Genomic DNA, 18835 nt, shown 5'->3' on the forward strand with positions numbered 1-18835 from the left:
AGATTAGAGTTACAGCGATCACAAAATCACAAACTGTTCCCATGAACAACTCTATAGCACGAGCCGACAGTCCAACTAGCGACATATTACAATTATGACAAGATTAGAGATAGCGATCAAACTGTTCTCATGAACAACTCTATAGAACACAAGCACGACAGTCCAGCTAATGACATATTACAATTATGACTGGATAAGGGTTATATAGATCATGGAAAGAGTAAACAAACATATATTAGGAGTATAGTATCTTACTTGTCGGAGACAATGTGTGAGCTGATGCTTGAAGCACACAGTGATGAATTTAGATGCTCCATACGGTGTGGAATTGAACAGGTCTTTATCATCGCTGAAGTGAGACACAATACCATCGCAAATGGAATAACAAGTGAACATGACACACGAGCATAGTCAAGCAGCATATATTAGGCTAGTTCTCGGCTAATGTCCGTCATGTGTGACTCATGTGTTTTGAAAAATGACGTGCACAGAGCGAGAGCGAGCGCTCTTCTCACCATCAATAGTAGACACGCCCCTTACCTGCTTGGCTACAAGTTTGTTATTCCACTCGGCCCGTGTCCTTTTTCTAAAACGGTTTTGAAATAAGACTTACCCCACCTTTAAGGACAAGTCAGAATTATTGTATGTGGTAATCAAGCATCTGCCTTAAATGGAGCTGTTGTACTGAATGTATTTAACCCGAGCTTTATTTTTAGCTTTATCTGTTTACCCTGGTCACATGGTGATGTGGGTGCAGATTTGGATCGATCCTCTTCTAACTGCGAGCATATGGGCAAAGGTTGTGGATCTGGACCCTGAGAGATCTGTGTTGAAAACAAGAACAAATCATCTTCATCATTCAATCATCGTTATGTTTCAGCAGGCCTGATCTAAGTAAGTGCTGCTCGCTATAAAGACTGTTATGTCATCAGTAATCAGTGTAGTTCCTATTATCTACAGCTGCATTGAGAAGGAGGCGGCTTTTGACCTTTCTGTCCTACCCTCTTCTCTAGTGCGAACAAATCATTTCTGATGATTGTCATTCTTACCTTTTTTCTCCTCTGGACACTGCCAGAGAGTTTGTCTGGAGTGACTCCGAGGTCGGACAGCACCTTAGCGATGCCCCTGGCGTCCACCCCACAGTTAGGAGCTACATTACTTTCACAACGCTTGTGCACATTCATCTTACAAACTGAGGACAGAGAAATGAAGGCATGATAAGTATTGACTGTATTTTAATGCATGTTTTAATCTTGGAAGATTTGGGGATATGAGGGTTATTACTGTTAACTAAAACTAAAACCATAAGAAAACTTTCTTTACTTGAAATAAAATAAACTTCACTTGAAATAAACTACAGCTAGTTGCCAAAGCAGCATTTCTCATTTTCATTTGGTTTACAGGTTTTTTTTTTTTGAATACGCTTTTACTATTTGCACAAGCAAGGTGTATAGTACTAATATCACAACAGATCATCAAAAGTTCACTTTATTCAGCAATTTTCAGCATATTTTCAATAGTGTTAGTACAATACACAACACCACAAAATATCATTTTCACTACACAAAATAAGAGTTTCATCTACATAAATGTTTCATTCACAGTAACCACCTGTCATAAATCTATTTCTATCAAAATTTTGGTTTGCATTTCTTCTCGTACAAATTACAAAATTAAAAAAAAATTCAGTCGCTAAAAAGCGTTTGTCCAATCAGTTGTCACATCCTTCTTTTGTGGCGTTACCATTTGAAACCTGGTATACTTTAATTGACTGCATTTACCTTGTGAAGTGAAAAAAGTGTTATTCTTTGACAGAATAATTTAATTTTGAGTCAGATTTCCAGTGTTTTGGTAAAATTAGTGTGTGCAGAGAAAGATGTGTTCTCTTTTGAAATGAAGAGTTAGTATTTAACAAAATATGCTTTTGAGAAGAAAATTACCCATTTGGCCAATTGTGTTTTGTAGGTGTGAGTCTGTGTTATGAGTTTAGAAAAATTATCTTAAGTATGGTAAGAGTCTAAAATTATCTAAAAGTATGGTCAAAATGATCTAAAGTATGGTAAGTTAGCGATTAAAAAACTGTAATACATTTGTCTATTAATTAATTTAATTTATCGTAATGGTTAATCAATTAATCATTTGGTACACATATTGATTTCTTTAGATATTGATTCTATAGACGTAGATAAGCCATTTTTGATATGGATGACCATATGTAATTAATATTTTTTATATTATAAGCTTTTTATTTTAGATTATAACCACTATGTTCAAAGTGTGTGTGTGTGGCCTGAATAACTACATTATGAGGACAAAATGCCCCTATAAAGATGGCCATATCCTAAATCCTTGTACTTGCGGGGACACTTTTTGCTCCCCATGAGGAAACAAGCTTACAGATCATACAGAATGAGTGTTTTTTTTTTTTTTTTGTGTTTTTTGGGGGGAAAATGTAAAAATGCAGAAAGTGTTGTGTGATGAGTAGGTATAGAGTAAGGGGAGAGAATATACAGTTTGTACAGTAAAAAAATCATTATGCCTCTATGTATACTCAGAAAGATAGTGAAACAGACATGTGAGTGTAAGTGTGTGTGTGAGTGAACAGAATAGAGTATAAGGGATGGATAAGAAGGATGGAATCAAATACAGCATTGTACATTAACGTATATGCCATGTGATACTGTAAACAGATTACCATGGTAGAGGCTGCCACATTACTGTAACTCGCCCTTATAAAGGTCAGCTACTGTAGATTCAGTCATATGGCACAGTGGGAACATTTACTCTATTAGCAGCTAACTCTATTCTATAGCCCAGAACCTCATGGCGGTGTCATTACTTTATCACATCTTTTGATAACACAAACTGAATAGATACCATTACAAACATTTTAGATTCAATTACATAAGTTAGGTAATGTAAGCATATTTTCTGATGTGGCATCTGTAGCCTGTGTTGCTGTAATTAATTTAACATTGAGGGTGATTTGAAACATTTATCTTGCATTATTTGCTGTTAGATGAACTGATTGTTAAAAGTACTAAATTGTAAGAAGATCATCCTGTTGTTTTTCGGTGATTAAACCAAATGTTCTCATTTAATATCACAATAATCTCAAGTTTAAAACAAAGATAATATGTGCTGAAAGTATGTGCAACTGAATGAAAGCATTAGATCAGGTTTTGACAGAATGACTATCTGTGTTACAAGTGTGATCAGTTTGGATTTTTGTACTAAGAGTTTTGAAAATGTACACCTTACTTGTGAAAATAGTATCAAAGTGAATTAAAAAAAAACAACTTGCTGTGCTAAAATAATTTAAAATAAAATAAAAAAATAATAAACTAAATACATATTTTTTAAAACTAATTAATACAACTAAAATATTAGTTAAAAAGTAAACATAATTTTAATTTTTTATAAACAGAAAACTAAAACCTAATCCAAAAGAGTAATAAATACAAAATAATACTCTAAATAATAACTAAAACAATGCTAACTAAATAATCGTATCTCAATAATACTAAAAGAGCAAAGGATCATAGTGCTGTTTTCATAATTAATGTGCTCTGAAAGAGCACATTTTATGTGACCTTTAGTGACCTTTTTAATATAATATAATATAATATAATATAATATAATATAATATAATATAATATAATATAATATAATATATAACAATATATTGCATTTGTGCATTCACAATAGACATATCCAGAAAATACCATTAAAATGAGAACTTAATTAAAAAATCCCTGAAAAATGTCCAGCATTTCCATGACTGTGGGAACCTATAACTATATTTCCCAGAATGCCGCTCTCACCTTTGCATTGCAGCCCTTGCCGCAGCAGGCCCCACAGTAATGAACCGCAGTGGTCACAGAACGTGAGGACTTTGTAGTTGTGAATACTGAACTTATGAGGCATATTGACACTGAAGCGCTGAGATCCCACCTGCAGGGGGCGATAGAGGATCAGAAAGATATCTATGCTGCGACCACAAGCATTTTTAAAAGAGGAACTGCAAAACTCAGTGTTCTGTTATTATTCCAAAACACCCAAACCAATATAGCTATTATGGAGGACCAAATTACTCCAAATGAAATAATTAAATAAATAATGAATTCAATTAAACAACAATTAAATGTACCAGTTTATTCTGAAATAATTAAATAATAAATTAATTTAATAATAATTTAATAATGTATTTAATTAAATATTAATTAAATAATTAAATAAATAGCTAAATGTATCTATTTATTTTGTAAAATTACATGAAATTGTTTAATATATTTCACAATTACCTCTTCCACACACACTCTTCCAAATAGATAAAAATCTATTTTTTCATTATTAAATGGGCGTTTTCAAAAAGACATTTTTCATAATAATATAGGACATTTCACAAATGCCAACCAACAGGCAGTGGGTGGAGCTTGGCGCTGATTGGATAATCCTTTCAGATTTATTTACCTTTTTCTGTCTGGGTCTGGCAATTGGCAAAGGAAAATTGGGGAATTGACTGGAAATTAAGACGCACTGCCTTAAACACAGCCACAGTTCTCATAGTTTTCATTTTTTTTTTTTTTTTTGAAAATTCAATAAGGTCAAAATACATTTTCAGTCACAAATAAGAAATGAGAAGCACCCTTGGTGTTCCGTGATGTCATCAACACACACAGATTGATCTGTCATGTCTGACTCTTCGACTTTAAACCAATCAGTGCCAAGCTCCGTCCACTGCCTGTTGATTGGCATCTGTGAAATGTCCTCTATTATTATGAAAAAAAATCTTTGGGAAAATCGTGCTTTGGAAATGCATGATTCCTCAAATAGGCGTCATTCGTAAATGCAGCATTTTATTATGAAAAACGTCTTTTTAAAAAAGCACATTAAATAATGAAAAAAAATATTTTTAAACATAAAAAATGTGCAAGAGGTAATTGTGAAATATTAAAAAATGTAATGTAATTTAAAATAATAAATAGATACATTTATTTATTTAATTATATTCATTATTTAATTATTAAATCAAGCAATTAATTATTTAATTATTTCAAAATAAACTGGTACATTTAATTGTTGTTTTATTGAATTCATTATTTATTGAATTATTTCATTTAGAGTCCTCCATAGCTATGGGCAATGACACCCATGTGGTAAAGCCTGTACACATTGATTACCATGGTGAAAACATGGTAAACTATATTTTTTTCACTCCAGAGGAAAGTTTTATTGCTCAAGGTGTTCATCTTTAGCTTAGGAGATTTAATGGAAGTTTACTAAATTTAAGAAAAAATTACATTGTTGACATACAGCTAGCCCAGCAAGCGATTTTACGTTTAAAAGTTATAGCTGCCAAACACAGCCCTAACGTCTAGGCTAAAACAAGGCAACATTTGGGCTGTCAGTGGAAATTTAATAGATGACCAACCAAAGAACTGACTTTTCTTACATGATGGACTCCCTTAAGAAATAGAAGTTCAAGCGTTCTATTAGCATACTTCTTTTAAACTAAAATAAGAAAATATACTTTCAGTCTACTTTTTATATACTTCTCAGAAATATACTTAAAATTGCACTTAAATATACTTGACTTATACTGACAGTCTAAAGCCCCGTTTCCACCACAGGAACTTTACCCAGGAACTAGGAACTTTGGGTGGCACTTTGTGTGTTTAGACCGCAGGAACCAGGGTCTAAATGAAGTTCCGGGTAAATAATTCCCCCTCCAAACCAAGCGGCAACCTCCCGCGATCTCTCTTGAAGCCAATACGGAAGTAATGTAAACTGCAATTCCTCAACTGGCCACTAGGGACAGGCTCCAGAAGGGAGCAGAATCTCATTGAGACCCATGTAAAAATTCTCAACTTTAAAGCAGAAAAAAACGTGTTTACAGACTGGTACAAATTGTGGTTTTGGCTTATAAGGCTAATTTTGATCTTCATGACAACTCTGAGGGGGGTGAATTTTTTTATAACTCATTCGTTTCTGTTAAATAAAGCCTTGAGGTTCTGCATAATTAAGGGCGTGGTTACAAGTGGATAGCCATTTATCCGCCGTCTATAGTTATTGCGTCACCTCAGCTCCGCCCACATCCCGCCTTTTTGCCCATTTTCTGTTATCCGGGAGTGACACGCGATGACTCGCTCAGAAGATGGCAACGCCCAGCTCGCCCCTACTTTAAGCTTCAGAACGGCTTATCAGAAACCTATGGGTGACGTCACGGACACTACGTCCATATTTTTTTTACAGTCTATGCTCCAAACGGCCCTGCTCGCGAGGTAGTACTTTTTCAAAGTTCAGGAACTTTCCAGGGCGGGACTTGGGCGCTGAACACGCTGATTGGTTGAGCTCAGGCAGCATTTTATTTCAACTCGGCATTTTTAAAAGTCTTTTGTGAGGTTCGGTCTACGTTCAGTAATAATCAGTCTTACACGCCGCGCTCATGTTGACAAGAGAGGAAAGTACATTTTTCTGATGGGTTAACTTTTTATTTCGTAAGTTATGAAGATAATGTTGGAGTAATGAGACAGCGTATATTGCCCCAGGCAGTTTTTACTTTAATTTTTTTTTTCTCAGATGATTATTTAAACAAATAAATAGCTTATAATATAATACTGTATTAGTTCTGGTGGCCGTTAAGAGTTGCTATGGCTTCAGTTAACACATTCCAGCTGCTGGAGAAAACAGCGTTGACATTTTTGATGCGGCAGACAAACTGCTTGACAAAATGATTGCGATTGAAAGTCATCACATGTAAACACCAGATCGGTTTAGATAACGTCTCATGTAAACAGTCCTCTAAATCTTTCAATCGGTACACACAAAAATGATTACTGTCCGTTAGGGCTGTCATTTTTGAAAAAAATCTAATTGAACGGAATTAAAATATCAAGCAATGCATTCGAATATATTAAATTATCTACAACGCCGTCATCTCCAGCAGCTGGAATGTGTTTACGGATGCCATAGCAACTCTCAACGGCCACCAGGACCTACGGTTTTATAAAACATATTCATTTGTTGTAAAGTGTAATAATCATCTCAGAAAAAATTAATTCTAATGTCAGGCGCAGTTGAAGTAGTTAATGATTGTTTGCTTACACAGGCGTAGGGACAGTGTCATTATGCCAACATTATCTTCATAACTTCTTATGAAATAGAAAGTTTATCCCTCAGAAAAATGTATTTTCCTCTCTTGTCATGCTTGGTGAAGGCGCGCGCTGTGTACATCACATAAGGACGCACACTCAAAAGTAATCCGGTCAGGTCATGGTGAAATGTTTAGTTTGATCGATTCATGAAAAGGTTTATCCACCCATCTCAAAACGATTACAATTTCATTCAGTTTGGGCATTTTTATTACGATTGAGGTGTTTATATGGAGCATTTTCCTTCAGATTGGACTTTTAAACTACAGTGCGCCATGTAAACGCACCGACAGTAAAAGAAATTGCGCTACATGGCACTTTAAAAACCGGATAGTTTATTTATAGTTCGATTACGGATATTTCACGTCATCTTCGAATGCATATTCGAATATTGAATAAAAAGTGACAGCCTTGTCCGTCACTGGCTTGGAGTAGCAGTACTCGCAGTCCTACATCACCGGGCTAATTTGCCTAATCTTCTCGGAAACTTTATCGCGGTCGAAACGCAGACAGCTGCAGGTCTGGGGGGGAAAAAAGTTCCTGTAGAAAAGTTCCTGGTACAAATTGTTCAGGGTAATTTTGGTGGAAACGGGGCTTAAGTATATTTGGCCTAAATATATATAATTGCGCCGCTGCACCCATGGCACGCCAGCAAAGATCCTTGATTACTACGCAGGAATGAGAGTATAGTTCCAAGCCAAATCGGTCTAGAAAATCGCAAGTTTTAATTTTCCATCAGTCTTAGTACACGGTGTAATTATACACATCGCAACATGTAAAGAGGAAAATGCTGGCGTTATTTTGTAATTTATTGAGCAGTAGACTAGATGGAGCTGTTTACCTCCGGTCTTTGTGCTAAGCTAGGCTAGTGGTGGGTGCGTCCGACAGAGTTATGGCGCTCACAGAGATGAAAATGGTATGTATGGACTTATTTTGGGAATACAGTGAATAAGCTAACGTCACAAAAAGTCAATGTGTTCCTTTAAGAGAGCTGAGATGTCCTACAAGATGGCTGAGCTCGATCGGTTTCTGTGGGTGCTTCCCAATTCTTGTTTGTGCATCCTCGTTTCCTTTCCTAGCTTCCTTTCCTCGCTCCTTAGCTCCACCCTTCAGGACGCGAGGGAAAGGCGCGAGGGAAAGGCGCGAGGAAAAGACGCGAGGGCGGAGGAATTGAATCAAGTGAACTGATATATCCCCGCTCCCTTTAACGTCACTTCAAAGTGTCATCAATTAATGATGACACCGCTGGATTTAGTCGGGATTCTTGAACATTAGAGATAACTATTTATATTGTAAGCTTCAGCCTCCACAAAATACCACATTTGTCCATATTTTAATCAATATTACCAGTTATTATTAACAACGAATTCCATTCAACAGCTTTTTATAGTTGTATAATATTAGTTCCTATTTGTTTCTTTCATTTTCTTGTGCTTTGCTATAATTCTGCAACTGTCAGGTGTTGTTATTTGACAAACATTTGTGTCTTGTACATGCAAACATAATAATAATGATTAATAAACTGTGGCACGATGTGAAGGGGAGGAGAATTGATGCGTGCGTCACGTTTAGTCGATAAAACACTTCCGCAAAGGATCCACCTGTGTATCCTCGCTCATGACTCCTCAGGAAGCCTCCTCACTCCTCCATCCTCGCCTCCTCACGGTGCAATTAGAGAATTGAGATCTGCTACAAGATGGCTGAGCTCCATCGGTTTCCAGGTCATAGGATGGAGGACGGAGGAGCGAGGAAACGAGGAGGGATATTGAGAAGCACCCCGGGTCATAGGATGGAGGAGCAAGGAAACGAGAAGGGATTTTGAGAAGCACCCTTTAACATTACTTATGTATACTTCATAAAATTAACTTTACTTCTTTTTCGTATGGGCTATTATACATCTCGCAAGTTATTTCGACAAAAACGACATGTAACCAAAATCAAGGTTATTTTGGCTAGAAGTGGGTTACTCATAGCTGGACTATATCGGGTCAATAGAAAGAGATGGTGAAAAAAAAGGCTATTGCAAAGTCCATTTTCCTGCAGAATTTTCCTCCAACCCTAATCAAACTCACATGAGCAAGTTAATAAAGGTCTTTAGGATTACTTGCTTCCCTACTGTATAGTAGGCGAAAAACAGTGTGACTAAAGAAGTATGTCCGAATTCACAGTGCTCATAAAATCAGTAGGCAAATAGTACCCGGATGACCTACTAATTCCAGCTAGATTCTGAAGTGTGCATACGATGGACACTTAACTATCCCATACGGCCATTGGAAAGGATTTATGATTGGCAGCGAAGTGACACAACTGATGCTGGTGGGTCACATGACAAATGAAAACATGGAAATGTATGGGTTTGTATTCAAAATATCTGACTTTTCATTTTATCTTTGCAAATCTGAACACAGCTCAGACATCTTAGATGAAATCAACTCAAGAAATTATTTATGGATTATTTTTTTCAACGGAGAAACAAGTTTCTATTTTAGTCTGATTAATGAAAACAATTGAAACTAGAGACATAATGTGTGATTTTTCCACAGGTTCCTCTCACCTCCTCTGTGGTGTCCTCCTGTTTCTTCAGACCTGCACATTTAGTGATGATCAGCTCATGGCAGCGTTTATGAACTACACAGGTGCACACTGAGGATCAGAGACAAGGAGACCACAAGATCAGCTTTGCTTCACTTTTCTGATATATTACTGTGGGCTCACAGATAAGAATGTTTTCAGCTACAGTACAGATATGATATTTTTAGGAGGTTCCTGTCGATGCCAGCCGTTTCCTTTATTTCAGATTATGAGCAAGTCACTGCTTAAAGGCACAATATGTAAGACTTTTGGATTCAAATATATATAAAAAAACACTTGAACGATGTTATATATTAAGTTGACTTGTGTACTTACATTATCCCAAATGTTTCCAATAATGTTTAAATCCAGAGAAATAAGCAATTTTAACCAGGACACGGACTGTGTCCATGCACTGCCTATCAATGACTTCCTGCCTACCCGATTAAAGACGATTTTATTCCGTAGAAACCATGGAAACACCAAAGAAGCTTTAATATATTATGTGTTTCATTAGACAGGTAAGCTACTGTTTAGATACATTCATTGACAACAAATTAATCATTGTTATACAGCTCAACACAGCTCATTGATTAAATTGGTTTCTTGATGTACCGCCAGTACCACTGTACCATGCCCAATAACAATCTTACTGAGATTATTGCAGTGTGCAACTAGTGTCTCGTAGCCGCCGAGCGAACGCACAGAGTAGCATTATAACATCCTTTTCAATACACTCAAATGTATCTAATATAACAACAGCGCCTGGTTACTCCACAAATGCATGACCGTAAAAAGCAGAAGCGCTCGTCCGCGGCATGAATCATCAAGCTACACCTCTAGAGTGAGTGTGACCATCAAGTGACCTCTAGAGGCTAAAAATTACATAATGTGTCTTTAAAGGAATAGCTCTCTTAAAATAAAATTCTCGTATTATTTGTTACCCACATATTTTGTTATTTTATTCTGTGGAACACACAAAAGGGGGATTTTGAAGAAAGTGCATGAGTGAAATTGACTACTGTAATGTTACTTATCTTCACTTTAAACTGTATGGAAAAGAGCTGCCTAAACATTGTTTCATGATTTCTCTTTTCTGTTCCACCGAAAACACAATAAACAGTAGGATAAGTCAGTAATGACAACATTTTCATTTTGGTTCAGTTAATCCTTTAATAGTACTGTTGATGTGTTTTGACGCTTTAGATTTTGTAGCTAATATTTTTGCTGAAAAATTTAATTGTCAACATGTTGTTGAACAGAAACACTGATATGGAGAAATATTAAGAAAACATAATTGTATCTACCTACCTTGGCACTGATACCCTTGCTTTCCTAATACACCCCTGTGAAGAGAAGGTAATCAGATATATTTTTTCTTTTACAGTGGCACTAAACACAACAGTGCATATTTTAGTATGCATTAGACAGTTCATAAATAAATAAATAAATAAATAAATAAATAAATAAATAAATAAATAAATAAATAAATAAAGTTTGTTGAATTATTTGAAAATCTGCTTTGCGTCATGGCCACATTACCATCCTGGATGTGCATTACTTTCGAATAATTCAATGGCCCATACACGCATATGTGGACAAACATCCTCCTACACTGAAAAATTGTTTACAGGGATAGTATCCTGATAACTCTCTAGGAAAAAATAACTGTTCATGTATATATAGATTTCAAAGGGTGTGTGTTGTTATTCGCTGTTCTTCCCTTCAGTTTCAGTCCCACACATCAGGTCTGCACCTTATCTTTTAAAACAGCCATATTCTTCCTGTTCTCCAGAGAGGTGGGACACAGCGTGCCTGTGCACGGCGGTGTTCTTGTGCAGTGTGGAGGAGGTCAGACGTGCTCAATACACACCGTCGCTCTGAGCCTCTGGGCTTTTCCTGAAGTTACCAAGGAAACGCAGCCCTCTGAGAGTAAACCACCCGTGAATGGACTCGTGAGGAGGGACAGTGTACACTGGTTATGTCAAAACTCAGACGCAGATTTACCAACAGACGCAGCTGTGCAAACAGCATTCTACAAGGCTGAAAATATCAGCTGACAGTAGCTTTGGGACTCACCAGATGAAGTCGCGGCAGTGTGAGCAGTAGGTGGGCTGTCTCAGGTAGGTGGCCATGAACTTGTGCCCGTTGACTTGATGCACCCTTCTCCGGACAGCTCCCTGCCTCTTCCTGGGACGCATGCGTTCACGAAACACACGCTCCTCATTCTCACAGCTTCCTGCTGCAAAACACACACAAACAGAAGTTAAAACGATTTTGAGTAATTTCAACATTTACAACCATTATTCAATAATGTGCCCTCATTCACACATTCATTCAGGTGCAATAAGTACATTTTTCACATTTCACACCGATCACAGGCATAACATAACACGACAGGTGAAGTGAATGACACTGATTATCTCTTCATCACGGCACCTGTTAGTGGGTGGGATATATTAGGCAGCAAGTGAACATTTTGTCCTCAAAGTTGATCTATTTGAAGCAGGAAAAATGGACAAGCGTAAGGATTTGAGCAAGGGCCAGATTGTGATGGCTAGACAACTGGATCCGAGCATCTCCAAAACTGCAGCTCTTGTGGGGTGTTCCTGGTCTGCAGTTGTCAGAATCTATCAAAATAGATCCATGGAAGGAACAGCGGTGAACCGATGACAGGGTCATGGGAGGCCAAGGCTCATTAATGCACGTGGGGAGTGAAGGCTGACCTGTGTGGGCCGATCAAACAGATGAGCTACTGTATTTCAAATTGCTCAAAAAGTCAATGCTGGTTCTGATAGAAAGGTGTCAGAATACAACACATGTTGACCCCCAACAGTGGAACGTGAGCATTAGAACTGGACCAAAGAGCAATGGAAGAAGTTGGCCTTGTCTGCTGAATCACGTTTTCTTTTACATCATGGATGGCCGGGTGTGTGTACGTCGCTTACCTGGGGAACACATGGCACCAGGATGCACTATGAAGAAGGCAAGCCAGTGGATGCAGTGTGATGCTTTGGAAAATGTTCTGCTGGGAAACCTTGGGTCCTGCCATTCATATGGATGTTACTTTGACACCTACCACCTACCTAAGCATTGTTTCAGACCAGGTACACGCTTTTATGTAAATGGTATTCCCTAGTGGCTGTGGGCATCATTCAGCAGGACAATGCTTCCTGCCACAAAGCAAAAATGGTTCAGGAATGGTTTGAGGAGCATAGCAATGAGTTTGAGGTGTTGACTTGGCCTCCAAATTCCAATCAAGCATCTGTGGGATGTGCTGAACAAACAAGTCCAATCCATGGAGGCACCAATTCGCAAATTACAGGACTTCAGAGGTCTAGTTGAGTCCATGTCTTAACAGGTCAGGGCTCTTTTGGTAGCAAATACATATATTAATTTTTATGAAAATCGTATACATTAATTTACAACAAAACACTTCTGTCAGCATTTTCTATCAAATAAGGTGCTGCACAACATAACTTTTATAGGTTATTTGAATGTATTAAAAACATACTGCTTGGATGACATTCCTTAAAATCGTATTGTTGTAGTGAAGAACTTTGAGTTTTATTGTGTATTTGACAATAGATTTTTTTCAAATAAAATGGTGAAATGCTGTTGAAATGACTCTCAGAGCATCTCCGAAGATGTTTATGTGGACTTTCCTCATATAATGAAATGGCAGACCCTGAAAACACCATGAACATCACACGTCCTTGAGCAAAACTGCACCGCTTGATCACTCTGAGTGTCCAGATATAAGATCACATTGTAAAGGGTACACAGATAGTAAGCACATGTTATTAACTTCGCTGAAAATCTTTATTGTTACCTTATCAGCTCTTTAAAATCAATAACAGTTTATTGAATCCTGTCGAATGACAGTCCCATAGACAAAACCATATGTATTTATTATGTCTATACAATCCCAACTACTGTCCGGAACAGATAGTACACCAACTGCAGATTACAAGAGGACAACGCATCTGTTGTTATCTTGTCTATCCTATGGTGTGTCTGAATTCCAAAGTCTTTTCATCCAGTGCCCCATTATTTAAATAGCAAATGTACTCATGCACATCTGTTCACCCATTGGGCTGCTGGTCTGAAAACGAGGTGTGTTCAGGGGAGTTGTTGGTGCGTTGTTATTTTGAGGCAACTGAAAATAACCACTATTGACCAACAAAAACCTGGTCTAAAGTCAATAGCCCAGTATTTTTTGTGTTATTTAAAGTAGTTAGTAATATGCACTTATAGGCAGGAGCACAGCATGTGTACACTCTGCTTGTTACACACACAGGGACGCACAGCAGCACACAAACATTTTTAAATATTTCAAATAAAATGGATTCCTCTCTGGAAAAGCTTTCGGCCTTTCTGCTTCCAAATTCTATCATGTTTTATCATCCACCTCTTTAAAATCGCAATAAAGCGCAACTGGCTTTTAAAGGGAATGGGAGATGAGACTCTGATTGGTTTATTGCAAGATCTGTTGTTAAACTAGCAAAAGTGGATTTGGACATGTCCTAAGTCCAGTCCAATACAGCATATTACAATTTTGTCATATTATCCCAGGTTAAGTAAAACATTTTTGAGTAAACTAATTCGTTAACTGTGAGTTTTTCTGTGTGTGGTGTGTTACGAGGGGCCATGCAGAGGCAGTGATCAATAAACCGGGAGGCATGACTGTGACAAAGGCACCATATTGGAGAACTGTCAGCCGCTCTCACTAAGAAAGGAAACAAGGCCACAGGGGTGGAGCTCCACTCTTTATCTTTCTTCTTCTCATTCTCTCTATGGAGCATGAGAACTGTGATCACTCCTGAGTATTCCCTTATGTCAATGTATCCATCTGCTGCAGTCACACTTCTCAGCCCTGAGAGAAAGAGAAGGAGAGAGGCTTGACTTGGAGTCACAAAATGACAAAGTATGTTGTGCAAAACTGGCAGGCCGACGGTCATCTCCAGTTATTAATAAAGCCATTGTACTGTGTGTGTGTGTGTGTGTGTGTGTGTGTGTGTGTGTGTGTGTAGGTGTGTGTGTGTGTAGGTGTGTGTGTGCGAGTGTGTGAGAGCCTGTTTATGTGGTTTATGAGGACACAAATTTGTATAACTACATATCAATCAGATTCAACTAATACAGATCCAGAATCAGATCCGGAGGATGAAATAAATTGAACAGGAGAAGCAACAACAGCAGGACGTCCGTCTCTGTGGTATGTACTGTATTTAGTTGCCTGTCAACATTTGTGTGTGAACATTACTCGCAGTTTATGAGGACATGATTCGGTTTATGGACTATTGTATGCGACTAAACATTAGCAGTAGCAAGCAAAACGGTTTTGCACGTCAGACTAGTGTAACGTTATACACAGAACAACAATGGAGTAACCGTTGCACGAAGCACGCTTTGTGAGAATGCTAGGTTTATTTTTGGGTGGTTTTACAATAAACAAACTGACACCTATATTGGTCAGCTAAACAAATCTATTTAAACACACACCATAGATCGCATGTTCCATTAATAAATTACCTAACGTTATACACGATCGTGTTGTTTACTGATGTTTACTTACACGACAATAGCCAACAACATAGACATTTGAAGCAGTTTTACTCACCGCCTGTTTCCAAAGCAGGACCGTACCTTTATCGCTCCGTCAAAAGCAAACTTCTTTGGTAACAGTGTTGATTTCGTGAAGTTCTGTGATAGCAGTGACCGTAGAGATCCACTTTTGCGACACGATTAAAGCGTGATGTTGTGAAGCTTCTCGTAATTTCTGCGTTCAAATCGGTTCAAATGCAGCGCTGCCTTCCCGGAATGCTGTGCTGAAGCGTTGAAGTCGCTTGATGTCACCCATAGGAATAAAGTGGAGCGCGGCTCGACCATAGGGCGTAACAGAAGTGTTGCACGAATGACTGGATCTGCACCTGAGCGAGTGTTTATGGGTGTGCATTTGGTCTCTCGCTCTAGTCACGCGCGTGCACCCTTCCGGGAGAAGAGCCCATACGGCCCATACAAGGACCTTCCGCTCTATCAACGTCAAGCCGAGCCATACTCGAAAAAAACTCTCCGAAACTTGTGAGAAACCGGATGGAGTATTTTTGACACAGAAATACTCCATCAAACGTCCAACATTAGTTTTTGAAACTTGTCTATGTTTAGGATGGGAATCCAAGTCTTTAACAGTGTAAAAAGCTCAGTATGCATGAAACAGCATTTCACCCCCTCTTTAACCCTTTGATTTACTCCAGTTTGACCTATTCAGGCCAAATGTATTATTATATAATATTTGTGAAACTTTTGTGTACATGATATGTGAGACATGATAGAAATTACAGCATTGACAAGCTGTCAAAAACATCTTAGGCTGAGTATGCAACCCAGTTCCCTGAGAAGAGGAACAAGACACTGCGCCTGGTATTGACACTATGGGGAACACCATCAACATGACCGTGTCTGAGGTACGTGTAAACAGAAGCCAGTAATTGAAGATGGAAGCCCATGTTGTTACATGTGGAGCAACTCATTTGTCTGAAGGAGATGTGCAGGCAGGCCCCAGGTATGGCAAAGTCTCTCTTTCCCTTTCTCAGGGAACTGGGTTATGTACTGGGTTATGTACCTAAGACATTCCCTTTTGAATTGGAACTTTGAACTCTACTGACACCATGGGGAACTGTACCACTATACCATGCTGAGGGAATGCCTACTTCACTAGGCTGTGAATATGCACAGACATATAGTATGTCACCCCCATGGGCGCATGCCATTTGATATAGTGACGTTACTCCCTAAGCCAACATACTAGGACGATCCCCAAGCTTCTATGCTCTACGGCAAGAGATGTTCTGGCTCTTATACCTTTCTCCCTCCCTTGCAGGACAGGCTTCAGCCCTATATGGACGCAAGAGCAATGGGAAAAGAAAGAAAATAGAAAAAGAAAGCCAGAGGGAGTTCACCAGCGAGCAGCCGACACCCAGAGGAGAGAGCAGCCACAGCGAGCAACATCAAATGTCCTTCAAACCAGAAGCAACCGCGAGAATTCAAACAAAAACAGCAGAGAAGCGGTGAAAAACGGCTATCACTTTACCATGAGCTGGAAGGTGATAAGCAGAGGAGATAGATATGTTTAATAACATCTGCCTCTACTCTGTACACCTGTGACCCCCGAGGCTGCCACGCTGCTTCAAAAGATCCAATTGTGTTTTATCCCACAAGAAAAAGTAAAGCAAGAGGGAAGTGTGAACTCCTTCACAGTATGCGCGGCTCATCACAGTATGCGCATTAAGCTCTTGAGGAGATGGGGGCACTCATGGCAAAGTATTCGCTGTAAGAGTTTCTGTTGTTGCTTGATTCTCTGAGAGATGAGAATCTAGAATTTTCATGGAGCATGTTTGGCTCTCGAGGGAGCTTAAAGCATTCATTGTGATGTGTCCGTTGTGGAAAGCTTCACCAAAGCTTGACACTCTCGAGAGTGATGAGAGTTGAGCATATGTGCCTCAATGTCCCACAATCGCAGGACGGGATTGATGGTGGGGATTGTAGGCAGAGCATAGAGGAGCCTGACATGAGTTATGACTTGCCATTAGCTGCAAGGTGGTAAGCAGGTAAAAAGATTTCATGGGTTCCTCAAGTTCAAATCCAAAAAATCATACAGTGCAAAGTCATTCCAGTTAACATGGCTAGACAGTTCTCAGAACTCTTCAGTGTAAGCCTTAACTGATCTCAAACCCTGTTGAAGGCCCATGAGTGAATGTGCAGCATCCATTTTTTGGTTAGGTCTTCTGGAACATAGGTGAAACTCATAGTGCTTGATCCAAATGCAGTGTGTATAATAAATCAAGATATGTACAAAATAAACTCTAAAAACACCAGAAAACTAGAACAGGATTGAGGACACTGATGATACATGGACAAGATATAATCATAAACATAGGAAAAACTGGCGTTTAAATACAAAAGGGGCAATTAGCTAGCCTAGAAACCTAGACGCACCCTAGCGGCAGCAAATCTAATTTGACGCGAGTGTCGTCTAGCAACTCTCAATACACTTCTGAGCTGTAAACGCCAAACTCTGGTCGGGCCATTCACATCGTGTATAAAGTCGGTGGGCGGAGCTTAATATAATGACAGCCGAGTTGCGCATGTGCGTGCTAGTAAACACAGAAACTGGCGAACGGCGGACTTTCGAATTAGCTTTGACTGCGACTCTGGAAGACTTGGAGTTAAGCTTTTCTCTGAGAAAAGAACAAAGAACGGCACTGAAGTCATTCTTAAGAAGGGAAGATGTGTTCTGAGTTTTGCCGACCGGATACAGCGAAAGTTTAATCTGTCAAAAAGCTCCGCTTCACCTTTGTTGCTCTGGTTGGTTTAGGCGATATCCAATTTTGTGTACGGTAGGGCTGTCAAAATTGCTCAAAAATGATGTTCGAATATTCCCTCTAAAACAAACATGAATATTCGAACTATTCAAACATCTGGGTGCACATTTTGTCAGTGCGGTGCATTACGTCAATAACAGGACAAATAATACAAAGAGACATAACTACTTGTACCTATACAACTTGTATAGGTAGTCTATTTAAGTGTTTACATATTTGACAATGTATTACTTACACAAAAACAAGTAAATTAGCTAATGGCCAAGACCGCAGAGCGCAGACCTCTCTCTCTCTCTCTCTCTCTCTCTCCTCTCTCTCTCTCTCTCTCTCTCTCTCTCTCTCTCTGCTCTTTGCATAATGGTTTAAATGAACAAACTTTGAGTGCTAAACAAGAGTTTTGTGCAAGCAATTTAAGGTCGCGAGACTTGCGACTTGTCCCAAATATAACAGGCTTCATTCAGTGATTGAAACCCAATATTATTAATATTAATTGTTGTTAAAAGTTTTATAGCATATTGAACGCTCCGAGCGAGCTCTGCTCTGCTAAACATGGATCTTTTCCTTGACGTGGAACGGTAAATAATCAAACCAGTGGAAGCAGTGCATTTATTCTTTATTCATGTAATATCTCTTCAGTCAGTACAGTAGCCTACACTTAAGTGTTTCTGTTTAATGTTAAATAAAATAAGGCATGGTATGTTAACTGTATCTTACATAGCCTATAACTAT

General features: G+C 38.5%; 1 protein-coding gene and 1 long non-coding RNA gene across 2 annotated transcripts in view; one reads left to right on the plus strand and one right to left on the minus strand.

Annotated features, from left to right (window-relative positions):
• The window catches only part of prkceb (protein kinase C, epsilon b), a 164618-nt gene that overhangs the window by 63988 nt on the left and 81795 nt on the right, over window positions 1–18835 (minus strand). The window contains exons 3-8 of the mRNA XM_067421403.1: window positions 11805–11967; window positions 11037–11071; window positions 9709–9797; window positions 3825–3954; window positions 1050–1192; window positions 731–824 (exon numbers count right to left, since the gene is read on the minus strand). Of these exons, the coding sequence (XP_067277504.1) occupies window positions 731–824; window positions 1050–1192; window positions 3825–3954; window positions 9709–9797; window positions 11037–11071; window positions 11805–11967 (654 nt within the window). The remainder of the gene's footprint in view (window positions 1–730; window positions 825–1049; window positions 1193–3824; window positions 3955–9708; window positions 9798–11036; window positions 11072–11804; window positions 11968–18835) is intronic.
• On the plus strand, window positions 793–11030 carry LOC137044996 (uncharacterized). Its single transcript, XR_010898668.1, has 3 exons — window positions 793–894; window positions 1076–1212; window positions 9698–11030. It is a non-coding gene; the product is annotated as an uncharacterized lncRNA (long non-coding RNA).

Source organism: Pseudorasbora parva, chromosome 17 (genome assembly GCF_024679245.1).
Source record: "Pseudorasbora parva isolate DD20220531a chromosome 17, ASM2467924v1, whole genome shotgun sequence".
NCBI lineage: Eukaryota > Metazoa > Chordata > Actinopteri > Cypriniformes > Gobionidae > Pseudorasbora > Pseudorasbora parva.